General features: G+C 39.1%; 1 protein-coding gene across 11 annotated transcripts in view; it reads left to right on the top strand.

The window, feature by feature from the left end:
* The window catches only part of CCSER1 (coiled-coil serine rich protein 1), a 1,147,114-nt gene that overhangs the window by 735,710 nt on the left and 398,411 nt on the right, over positions 1–12,993 (top strand). For all 11 annotated transcript variants that reach the window (XR_006175923.2, XM_065596098.1, XM_065596097.1 and 8 more), the window contains one exon: positions 10,717–10,794. Coding sequence is in view for 10 of the 11 variants with exons in the window: in XM_065596098.1 (XP_065452170.1) it covers positions 10,717–10,794 (78 nt within the window). In the remaining variant the exon portion in view is untranslated. The remainder of the gene's footprint in view (positions 1–10,716; positions 10,795–12,993) is intronic.

Here is a 12,993-nt window from a genome sequence, read left to right as displayed (position 1 = left end):
TCCAAGTAAGAAGAAATTTGAACCAACTGTGGATGGGCAAAAAAAACAAAAATCGTCGATATGTTATGAACTAAACAAAATAGATTGTTTAGCCAGTAAACTGCAGCTGTGCTGGCTGGAACCTTTCTGAAGCATCCAAAACAGTTGGAGCTTTTTTAGGTTTTTCCACTCTTTGATTAATATGAATACATGAGGCAATCTAACCCTTTAAGTATTCTGATATTAGACACTTCAATTTGAAAAATGAGACAAGTGGCCACAGTCCTGTCATTGACAGGGAATTAGATGATGTGAGAGAGCACATAGCAGCATGGCTTCAACATGCTCACAGCCAAAGCCACTAAAAAACATTTTATTTTCTTCATTTCAGAAGAGCAATATGATAACCCAGTCAGTCGTATATGTTACAGAATTTGAAGTGTGTGGCTAAATATCCAGGCCACAAGAAGATAATGAATGAATATACTGACACTTCTGTAATAAGAAAGTCAAACACTTTACTTTTATTCAAGTAGTTGACTTTGATCTGTAATAGCTTACTTCTGCCACAGTACCATTTCATTTGTTCTCATGAGTCCCAGACATGCAATACGGAGCATCTTTGTTCAAAGTTGATGTCCCCAAATACTTTAAAGTTGTTTCTGCTTTCCATCTTGTCAAAGTCATAATTTGGTATCCTTAATCAAAAAAAGGCTGACAATCAAAATCAATCTTAAGCCAAATCTTGTAGTGCTTCAATGCATGAAACAAGGACATTATAAGAAGCCAAATGCATTATATAAAAATTGAGCCAAATAACAAATTACATCTTCTAAAACTTGTAAAAATGTCTGCTGTCAGTCAAGACAGATGCTTAGAAGCACTGTTTTTGTTTGCTTTAAAAAATCCATAATTATATTAAGTCTGGGGGTAACTTAATTGATCTGCTTTGCCAATAGAAATGGTTCTTCAACGCTGCTCTCATTTTCTGACTTCTTGGTTATGTGCCTTGTCTTTCTCTCTTGCTTCCCTCTTCTCTCCCCCTCTCCCCCCCCCCCCCAAAAGCTTTCTTAAAGCACCAATTTTCAAGGTTTGCGGGTGAAGGGAGAATGTTTGAATATGATTCACAACAAGAATAAAGTACTTGACACTTGATATAGGTTTATAGAAAGTGTTGACTAAAACCAGATTCAGGTAGTGTCTGTAAGCATGCATATAAATAGCAGGGGACCTCTCATGTGTAGTGTGTACTTGGGATCAACTTCTGATAATCATGAAAGATTTATTTGAGGAACGCTGCCAGGCAGAGCTTTCCAATAAGAGATTGGATTCCTCCAGTGGTTTCATATTATGTTGCTCTGCATTGAATTTAAAAATAAATAAAAAAGACGTGAAAATGTGGATAGTATAGTCCATAAGGTACTTCTGAATTATCTAGAATATTAAAATTACCTGCTCATCTTTGCTTTCCTTGGTCTTTCTAACTTTTGTACAGGTAGTAGTCATTGTGGCTAGACATCCAGTGGACAATGTTCCTAAAATAAGAGGGAAGATTGTGTTAGCAGTGCAGAATTCCCTCCCTCCCTCCCTTCGTACTGGGGCATTGGTGTGTTGCAGCTTCTATCTAATGAATAAATATCTTGATGGAGGGTTGATAGGAGTCAGTAACTCTCTTCTTCCCAGTTATGGTAACCGTCAATCCTAACATCTGCAGGATTGTCATAGGTTTTACGGTTTCTATCATGTGTAATTTCAGTCACAGCCACTGTCCCAGAACTGTGGGATAGCTGGGAATGGCTGTAGAGCTGTGTTGTATGATTCTGTATCACAACAGCATCTCTTCTCCCAACTGTCCATGTAAGATGTGTTCCCCACCTGACTTCCCATTGACTGATCCCCGCAACAACAGCTGCAGTCGCTTCTGCCTCTGCTGAAATTGAGAGTGGGTGAGTGAAGAGGTAGGTTTCTCATCCTCGCCTTTTAAATCCGTTTTTTACAGTGCTGTGGCTGGTGGTTGATTTATCCTATGTTATATCATTACTATATGGTTGAGTGGGGGAAAATCTTTGTTTAAATGGACAGTGTTTCTCAAAGGTTTGGACTTAGCCTGATTTCCTGCAGAAGTTTTTTTTTTTCCTTCCCCTTATTATAATATTTTATTAAGAATGCCCTTCCCATATTATCATGAGGTGAAAACTGTACTCCATCCGTCAAAATGTCTTGGTTCAGTGTATCAGAACTAGAAAGAAACAGGTCTAGGTCCTATACATGAAGGGCTTTTCTCTTTCCTTGGTGAAAGTTACTGTGTCAGGAACCAGGAAGTACTCTAGGCAGAGCTCTGGCTCTTGACAGTGTCAAGCTCTGTCTTCACTGACAGACTACTTGTATTGGGGATGCATGTAATGTAATGTGGGGTGGAAAGGGGTAAGTTTAATTGTCAGATCCCAAATAATTTTATTTAAAAAATAGTAAATATTTAGTTTAGAGAAACAACAAGTAGTTCAGCTGTTTGTTAGTTTTTGTTTTCCCCAACTGCCAGCTCAGGAGTGTGTCTTTAATCACAGGTGTTCTTTTATGTGCCAATTATGAATATTAAGAACTTTAAATACAGCCAAATCCCACTATTTCCATGTGTACCTATCTCTAGCCCCTGTCTCCTCACTTGGAATCCATGGTCTAAACACCAGGTGATTAACAGAAGAAACTGTTCATTTTTAAAGTTATAAAACAGTTTCATAAACCAATAAAATCATTACAAGACTAATCCTTTGTAGTCTTAGTTAGCTTTATCTCATCAGTCCCTGTTGAAGTCTTAGGGAGTTTTTCATGGGGCTGGTTTCTTCTTGAGTCTTCTATGTTTTTCTTACCTGTTTGTAGAGTTCATTTGTAGAGATGGATAGGATGAACTGTGAAATTCTTGCTGTCTAAGAAAGGAATCAGAGGGGGGAGTATGTGGTGATCAGTTCAGAGTATTTTTATACCCATCTTCCTATTTCCATGAAATTATAGGAAACAGTACCTCTTTCTGGGTTGTTCAGATTCAGAATTGGTTGTGTCACTCTTTGGTTGTCTCAGTGACTTTATGGTGATATCTTCTGCTCCTGGATATGCAATCCACCTAATGAATATGCCACAGTTCTAGTTTCCCCTGGTGTGTGTGTGTGTGTGTGTGTGTGTGTGTGTGTGTGTGTGTGTTTTGGGGGGAAGGGGGGAGGGCAGGAAAGCATCAGAGAGAATTAATTTAACTTTAAAAGTTTTGTTTTTATTCAATCCATTTTCAGAGATATTCTTTCAGTTTTATTAGAGTTTGACAGGAAGTGAAATTCTGTAAACAGTAATGTTTTTCATATAACAGTTCTCAAAATAGTTCTTTTAAAATTAAGTTCTTAAAAGAGTGTCTTTAAGCTTAAATGGTCATCAAAGAAGGCATTGTCTTTTATTTTTACCCATCTCCTTGCCTTCAGGAGTTTGGTGAAGGATTGCTTAAGCAGTGCCAGATAATTAATTTCCCAATGAATATAAATATTTCTGTATTCAAATAGCTTCTTTATATTAGTACCAAGTTATAGCATCAAATGACCTTACTATATTTGTATATAAAACATCTTATTCATATAATTATGATATGTAGAAGTTAGGTTAAGGCTTGCATTTAGATAGAATAAATTTGGAAATATACATCTCAGAAAAAACTTATCCTATCTTAAGCACTTGAGAAACAAAAAATGTTTCCTCTTTAAGTGGAAACATCAGTTGGACATAACCAATAGTTTCTGCAATACATTTCCCACCATAAATGTTCTCCAACTGTAAAGGATGGAGTCTTTAGTGTATTTACAAAAGAAATCAATTTCAATAAGGATATTTTTCAATTTTTTTTGCTTTGAAAAGAAAAGGTATAGGTAAATTTGGTATATGCCCACTTTACCTCCAGATTTATTGGTCTGATAACACAACACTAGATTCCCCCCCACACCCCAAAACACTAAAATTTTACATGGTTTGTTGTTTCTTGACCCATGCCCCTTAGAGTTACAACTTTTTGTTATAGCAATAAAGCATCTATTACATATTTATAAAACACAATATATCTTTTAAACAGAGAACAAAGAAAATAGTATAAAACATTAAGCAAGGTTAAGTATTAAATACAACTTTTTGAGTCTGTATACACATTCTGAATTGATAATAAACACTTTATACCTATAAAGCCCTGGTTATCTATTCTGATATTTGCTTGTCCTTGGGAGATGAAATTTAGTTTTAACGTTTTGCAACCTAACTAGCTAAACACAATTTGATATTGTTATATTTTTAAGCATCCTGGCTATAACATTCTTGTAGCTACATCTTAATATTCAGTAAAAGCACAGCCTTGATTGTAATGAGATAATAAAAATAAGTTATAATATTTTGATATCATTTTTACATCAATATTGAGGTGTCTTACCTACAGCAGAGGCTTTTGCTGCCTTAGGCAAACCGCAGATGGGCCCATTGCCCTGGTTCATCTGGTTTACCCTATCCCATTATGTCTGTGTGCCCGTATGCATGTGTTTTCATAGATCTATTTAATTTAATAGTTTGACAATAAATTTTTATTCTGAATAGTGATAAAAGGTAGCTCATGTTTCTTCCTTTTCTTACATTCCTTTTTTTGTTCTCTCTCAGAATTTTACTTTATTTTGTTTCTTGATGTTAGTGTTTGTAAAGACGTTCATGTTTTTCACAATTGGTACAAATCTTCTCTCTATCTATTCTTACCAGCTTGATGCCAGTAGTCCCCCTTGTGCTTCTCCTGTAGTAATTCCTGGTGAAACATTGTCTGTTTTTGTTTGTTTGTTTGTTTATTTTTTAAATTAATATAAAGCATGTCATAGGTGTTGTACACAGAATTTGAGATATAACTATACATCTTTTTACTCAAAATCAGATTCAGTATGTTCTCCCTACCCAGGAGTGAAAGTAACTTACAGGACTTACCGGTACAGCCGGAGTCCTGAGGGGGGGCGTGGCCTCTCAAGATGTAAAGGTCCTGGGGCACCGGCTGTGGCTGGGAGCCCCACGGCCTTTAAATCAACCTGGGGCTCCCAGCTGCAGAGGTGGCTGGGAGCCCCCAGGGCTCAGGGGCAAATTAAAGGGCCTGGGGTTCCGGCCGCCGCGGAGCTCCGGGCCCTTTAAATCCCAGCCCCAGCCCGGCAGCCGCGGGAGCTCTGAGCCCTTTAAATCCCAGCCCCAGCCCGGCTGCCGGAGCTGCGGGCGGGATTTAAAGGGCTCTGGGCTCCCCGCCGTGGCCCTTTAAATCCCCGGCACGGTGTACTGGCTCTTGCCAGTATGCCGGACCGGACCGGCTTACTTTCACCTCTGCCCCTACCTACACTTCAATATCAGTTTCACCCTTAAGGAGGGAAGTGGTTCAATAGCAGAAGGTTTTTGCTTCGATTAATGAGTCATTTTCATTTGTGGCTTCAGTAATTGAAGCAGCAAAAAATGATGCAGTAAGAGATCATTCCCTGTAAAACATGTCATTACATAAATACAGGCGACCTCTCATTGAACTGGAAGAAAACATACACTCAACTATGCTATGAAGTTATTTTAGTGAAATGTTCTACCTCATTTTTGAGAATGTGTTTTTCAAAAATATGAGAGGACCTTAAAACAAACACAGCCCTCAGTCACAACCCTTGTATACTAATATTGGGGTCTCAGATGAATGATACTTGGATATAAACTTCACATTGCTGCATCACTTTTGGGAGGAAGGGAGGGAGGAAATTGACTGAAGTTTGGGAAAGCCAATGCCTTACCTCACCTGATTTTGTGCAGTCTAGTGAAAATGACATTTTTGGTTTGTTTTGTTTAATTCAGAATAAGAGGCAATAAGAACAAATGTTAGGGTAAGGAGAGATGTTTAGCTATTACATATTTATGAAAGTCACTTGGAAGTTGATCTTTCTGCTTTGTTGCTTGGAGCTTTACTTTAAAATCTTAAAATTTCAGAGAAGCATGATTTAAATAGATGATATAATTGTTGGTGTAAGGTCGACTTTCTGCATGATGTGTGGGAGGTCCAGACATGAAATTCACTAGGAAAACGTAGGTTTTGATTGTGAATCTTTCTATTGTCATCTCTTAAACTTTTCAGAAATGCTAGACACATAGGCCAATGGCAACATTTCCAGAAGCTATTTTGGAGGAAAATATACTGCTCAGCATTTACACTTGGTGGTAGGGGATCATTAGATTATTTAAAATAAAGTTTCCCCCAAACATACCACTTGTGTATGAAGTCACTGAAGTGTAAGAGCAAAGCTGTTTTGTTACTCAGAGTGGTAGGGATGGAAGAATTCAAGGAAATACTGAAACTTGAATAATTCGTGTAAAAAACTTCAGAACTGGGCAGCTGGAGAGCAGTGGCTGTTAGCCAGGCACCCAGTTTTGAAGGCAGCGCTCCAACAGCAGCAGCACAGAAGTAAGGGTGACAATACCATACCATGCCGCCCTCACTTCTGCACTGCTGCCTTCAAAACTGGGCGGCCAGAGAGTGGTGGCTGCTGACTGAAGGCCCAGTTCGGCAGGCAGTAGCATAGAAGGAAGGTTGGCAATACCATACCATGCCATCGTTTCTTCTGTGCTGCTGCTAGAGGTGGCTCTGCCTTCAGCGCTGGGCTCCCAGCCAGCAGCCGCTGCTCTCCGGCTATCTAGTTCTGAAGGCAGCACTACCACCAGCAGCAGCACAGAAGTAAGGGTAGCAGTAGCACAACCCCCTCCCTCTCTACAATAACCTTGTGACCCTTCTTCAACTCCTCTATGGGTCAGGACCCCTACAATTACGACACCGTGAAATTTCAGATTTAAATAATCAAAATCATGAAATTTACTCTTTTAAAAATCCTATGACCATGAAATTGAGCAAAAGGGACCGTGAATTTGGTAGGGACCTAATCATAAAACATGGTAACATTCTCTGTAGAACCTAGGAAGTTGTTTAAATACATAAATGGTCTTCATTCTAATACACATAGTGTCACTGCTACTCCAGGTAGTTCAGTATTGACGCTGTACTAACTTCTGAAGCACAGGCTGTAATGATGGTACAGTATTTATGGGAATTAGCATAATAGCTATTCTTTGTTGGATTAGGAGGAAAGTAGGGAAAACACCCCATGTCCTCCGTCAGGGTATCATTGAAGAAAAACATGTTTTGAGGTTTACTCAGGAGCAGAGCTTGCTTGGTCCCTCACTAATGGCACCTTAACATAACTGCATTTAAGGCCCCAGCCAAGCAAAGTGCTTAAGCATGTGATTAATTCTGAGCACACAGGTAGCCCCATGAAGTTTATGGGACTGCTCATGTGATCAAAATTAAGTATATGTGTAAGTATATGTGCGTCGCTGGATAGGGGCCTACATGTTAAAGGTCTGTGCACAGACAACAGCTCCATAAACATCGCTTTTTTTTTTTAAGTGCTGTGCCTCTGTGGTGTTTTTAGTCTTGAAAACACTAGGTAGTTTAGCCATACCTGTGTGGACAGGATTCAACCAGAGAATGCTATAGTCTTGTTGGTCTGATAATCGTTCCACTTAGATCCAGAAATGCTCTTATCTGATGCATTCATCGTAAAGAATGTATCCATGATTATGTGAGGGGTGTGTGGGGAGGATTGTTTCCCTTGACTAATGTGAGCAATGGAGGGAGTTGGGGGCAGGGGGGCAAAGGGCTACTTAGAGCAGGCTTACAGGGATTGGGCTAGACCATAATATTTCTCATGTCAGCGGATGCCCAGTTTATACTGTGAAAAAAAATGTCTATATTCTGAACCAGTACTAATGGACAACTTCCAAATTTGACTATAACATGTTCTAGTCCTTTTTGTACAGGCAAGACCAAACTGAGTCATCAAATGTGGGGGTCTCAATCATGTTAAATAACCTTACTTTATCATAGTCAGGTATTCAGATAACTGTGGTTGACAAAATTAGACCATCTCTGGATATAGAATTTTCTAAAGTGATAACACTTAGGGAGAGTGTTTGGAATCTGGAAAGGAAGCACTCAGGAAAAAAATGAATATCAACTTGTACCGGAAAATTTGTCTTTGGGCAAAATTATCCAACTGCAGAGGATACTTGGCTATCTATACCTGTGAGCTGGAATTTCTGGTTCTCACTTTAGAATGCTGTCATGAGGAGGGATGGGATGGGACAGACTAAGTGTGCTCTGGGCCAATGGAAGCTGATGTGGTAATTTTTTTTTTACAATGATGTCTTAACAAATTTTCACTTTATTTTCTATAATCAAAGTCATGCTAGTTTGTGTTCACCTTTAGTAGTGTGGATGTAATGGGACTTAGGAGGTTTTTTGTTTCCAGAATTATCACTGCAGCCCATTATACTGTCTTTCTGTTGATACAGTACATACTGTATAAAATTATATTTGCAATATCAAGTTATCAGTTCTGTTAAGTGCTTTTATATCAGAACACATTGTAGTGTTAAGGACCCTGATAGCCTCTTATTACTCAACAATTTTAATAAGTAGATACTTTGTAGAATTGCTTTTCAAGTATTGCACCCATAATTAACTAATTTAACTAGTATAAATCAGCCAAATATACGGAAAGAAGAGAAAATATAAGAATGGGTATTACTATTAAATTGATTTAATTCTGATATTTGAAGAATGCTATTACTTAGGCAGCTTATGGTTTGTTGAATTATTGTGTAAAAAGATACTGCCATGCTTTGAAATCTGTTGAATGATGACATTTGTCTATTACTGTACAAGTGGACTTGCTCTCATATATGCTATACTATTATTACCTTTTAAATGTTTCTGAAACTTAAGTTGTATTATGAGGGCTTTCCCCACTCCCAAAGGACTAAAAACAGGAGATACTGCATGTGGTTTAATTAGGCTGCAACTTTATTATTAACTCTCTGGGTTAGGAAAAAAGCATACAGTGTAGGTAATTTGTTGACCGTTTCAATATATACTTGGGGGCAGGAGGGCTTCAATCATCCCTCCCCCTTTCCCATCCTGGTCCCCAGCCCACCCGCTGCTGGGACCTTAACATCTCTCCCTACTCAAATGAGGATTAAGGTGGACTATAAAGGTGGGAGGTTGGCTCTCTTCCGTGCCATAGGAGCCCCAACCCCCTTCCCCATTTGCACTCTTTTAATAAATACTTCCTTTAAATCCTTTACCAGTCCATTTATCTGATCACTGTACCCCGTCCCTATAAAGTACCTGCACTAGACATCTACCCCACTGTGAGCTGTGATGACATAGCTTAACATTCCATGTTCACTGCCAATTAAGCTTCCCCTGGAACCTGCTGTGGGGAAGGTGGAAACCTGCCTCCCCCACCCCCTTCATTTAGGCCAATCTGGCGGTGAGAGGAAAAATCGCTTCCTGGCCCCGCGAGAAGGGAGCAGCTAGCTTAGTGCCCACAGCAGATCCTGACCAAATGGTATTTCACCATTTCCATCAGTGGATGCTGGTCCAGGTAAAAGAGGGCTTCTTCACTTCTGCCCAACATATATTTCTATAAACTCCGGCACAATCACATAGCCAGCAACAGGGGTTAATTGGGGGGAAGGCGCAATCCCAGAAGTACAGCTTGCCTGGGGGTGGGAAGGTTCTAAGAGGAGTAGTGAGGGTATGTAACCAGGTGGCTTGCCCCTTAAGGGCTGGAACTAGCTTACCCTGATTACAGAGAGAACCACTGCTGGTGCGCAGCAGGATGATTGCCCAATGAAGAGCCCAGGCATCTGCAATGAAGTGGGCAAAGCTCAGGAAACTGGCAGAGTCTGCAGAGAGTAAGGAAAGCTCTTGAGGTAGGGACACCTGGAGACAGTATTCAAGCAGTGGAGAGACTGCAAAGGCCCCAGGAAGTAAGGCCTGGGGAGAGGAAGAGTTATGAATGGATTTTTTTGGGGGGGAGGGGTCAGTTTTGTTTAGCATTTATTTTATATTAATAAAACCAGTCCCCATGGAGGGATATTTTTGACCAAGAAAAAGCCTGATTTGAACAGTCCAAGGGGAAACGGAGGCAGGCTGCCTGAAGCATGACCCTAGGCCATGCGGGGACATGCAGGAGGCAGTCAGCTCGGTTACAGTCAGATTTTTTTAGAAAATCGGTACTCTTTCTTTCTCTCTTTTTCTCTCATTGACCAAATACTTGACCCTGGACCTCAGAAACCTTTCCAGTGAAAATGTAATCGAAATTGATGTGTCTTCACGAAATGTGTTGGCTTGAATGAAACCGCGTACTTCAAAGAGAGAATTTTTGTTGAAAATGTTCCAGTCATCTCTAGACTATGAATCTCCCTTCTCATCCTTCAGAATCTGGCTTTGCTGGGTAGTATGCTGCTAACTTCTCCATCTTAAAATATGTTTGTGGCATCCACAGAAGTGCTTGGTTAACAGAATCCTAAATCTGCTCCTGAAGGAGGATCCCGTGCATCACATTGCAATGATATTCCCATAGCACTCCTGAATCATGCATACTCACAGTTTGAGCTCGCTGCCCACTTAATAAATGGATCAGTTGATACATAAGATAACAGTACCAGGAAAACAAATCTCCCAGTGAGAATAATACCATGATAACTCCATTTCCAAACAGCTGTCAGTGCATGAGTTTTGCACTTATAATCTGGATGTTAGTAGCTCAAAAGCCCAGTGAGGGAGAATATGACTCACCTACAATATGTTGTTTTGTTTTGCAGGAGAAAGCCCAACATTTACAGAAGGCTCTCGCTTCCCAAGTAGATAAATCCACACAGACTGAACTTGTAGGCCATGATGTAAGTAGCTGTATTAAACAGTATTTTTTTATCTTCTTTATTGGTATTCAGACTTTGACCAGCCTATTGACCTCTGCTAGTGCAATGTCCATGCATTAATTTAATAGGATTTAGTGGAACACTGTTCCTCTTTTGCTCCTAAATGATTCTCAGATGCCTTCTGCAACAGAAAAAGATAATTACAGCTATCTGACAACATTCCAATATCATACTAATTGCTTGTTTTACCAACAGCTCCAATATACTTCTGTTAGAATGGGCACGAACATGTCTAGGATGATGCGTATTAGTACAATGTGAAATCTTTCAGTATTTTTTTTAAAAGGCATTTGTGCACTTATTAACCATGAAGTTATGTTTGCAATCATCATAGATTAAGCAAGCCACTCTTGCATTCTGGTATGTGACAAAAGGCACACAACTTTGCAAAGAACTTGACATTAATATTTTAATTGTTGGGCATCAGCAGGGAATACTGCAAGTAATTTAATTGAAAATTAGAATTTTCTTCCTGGTGTGAAAAGAACATCTTTATGCTCTGTGAAATGGTTTAAACTACAAACATGATTATAAAATGTGTCTGTCACTGGTGGAATATGGGGAGACAGTAGTTTGCTTATGTGTTGGAATTTTTTTATGCCTTGAACAATTATTGGTAAAGAGCATCTGGATGTTAAGTCTCAAGCACAGTGTAGGTACAGCCATAGTATTTTTGTAACTCAAGCAGCTTCCTACCATACTTGCTGCCAAAGGGTGTCATATGCAGTAAGGCCCTGATTCTGGGGTGAGGTGCAGGCATGTGGATTTTCAAGCCTGTGCAGAGCCTCATTGAGTTTATTGGTGTTCCATGCAGGCTCAGGGGTCTGCCTGTGTACATCTCATTGCAGTATTAGGGCCTGAGTGTTTTCTCTTACACCTCTATCCTGGTGAATGTCAAACATGCATATTTTAGTTACAAAACTCTATTATTATTTAAATCACATTTAATACTATGACTTCAACTCAATGAAACTACAGTAGTCTTAAATGTGTATTGAGATGTATAGTTAACCAGATACAAACAATTTGAAGTTTGTCAGGCAAAAAATGTTTTGTATGTAAAACTAATAGCACAGCCCCCAATTCAGAAAAGCCTTCCTAGTCGGGAAAACATTTAATGCATGTGTCCAACTGTAAGCAATGAGATTTGAGCATGTGCTTAAAAATAAGCACAGTCCTTAAGTGCCTTCCTGAATAAGGGTGGATTTAAGCACATGCTTCAATGCTTTCCTGAATCAACGTCACAAACAGTAACCTTCTCATTGAGTGTTAAGAAACTGTTATATAAGAAAAATGTTGGTCATGATTTATTATGCTTGCGCATCTCACTCTAGAACTCAGTTTTCATTAGCTTTTAAAAAATTTCATGGTTTTGTTTTTTTGTTTTTTGTTTTGAATCGTCATTTTTCTGCTCCTTGCTTTTCTCTGCCCTAATCTGGCCACCATATTCTTCTGCATAATTGTGAAATGATGAGAAAATCCATGGGAAATGTTGAAACCTGGTAACTGCTTCAGTACTTTGGGATTACAACAAATGCATTCAAAAAGGTGATTTTCATATGGTCAGAGTACTGGTACCCTGCACATTTTGATACTGTTTGTTGGAGGAAATTAGCTATCAGTCACAAAATGTGACTCTATCAAGTGTCTTACAATTCAAATTTGTGCATGCTTTCCATTGAATAAGTGAATAGTATTATTTTAAATTCCTATGAGTTGATGTTAAGACAAACTATGTAATATCCGAAATCTCAGGCTACAGTGATCCATCTTCGTATCTGACTGGATTTTGCTACCAGAAGAGCCTGTTCTTTCATATTTTATCAGATGCTGAAAACCTTTGCAAAGCTGTTTGTCTCTCCCATTCTTAAATTGAATTGCCCCTCTCAGTAAAATTGGAAACTTCTTTGTTCCTTTTCTTGGCAAGGAGTTAAAAACTACCAAAAGCTAGGACATTTTGGGATCCCAAGAGAAATTGTTGAGATTCTAGAGAAAATGCATTTTGAAAGGAAAAATAAAAGTACTGAAGCTGCCCTAGTGACAGCTGATCTTCCACAATTTGCTGTGTTTACTTCATGAATTATGGTGTCTTGTATACCGAAGATTACACTATCTCAGGAAAGAGATGCTTATCTTTAAGAGCCTGAGTTGCAAGTTAAG

Source organism: Chrysemys picta, chromosome 5, assembly GCF_011386835.1.
Source record: "Chrysemys picta bellii isolate R12L10 chromosome 5, ASM1138683v2, whole genome shotgun sequence".
Lineage (NCBI taxonomy): Eukaryota > Metazoa > Chordata > Testudines > Emydidae > Chrysemys > Chrysemys picta.
Note: the sequence above shows the minus strand (reverse complement) of the source record. Positions and strands in the feature narration are given on the sequence as shown.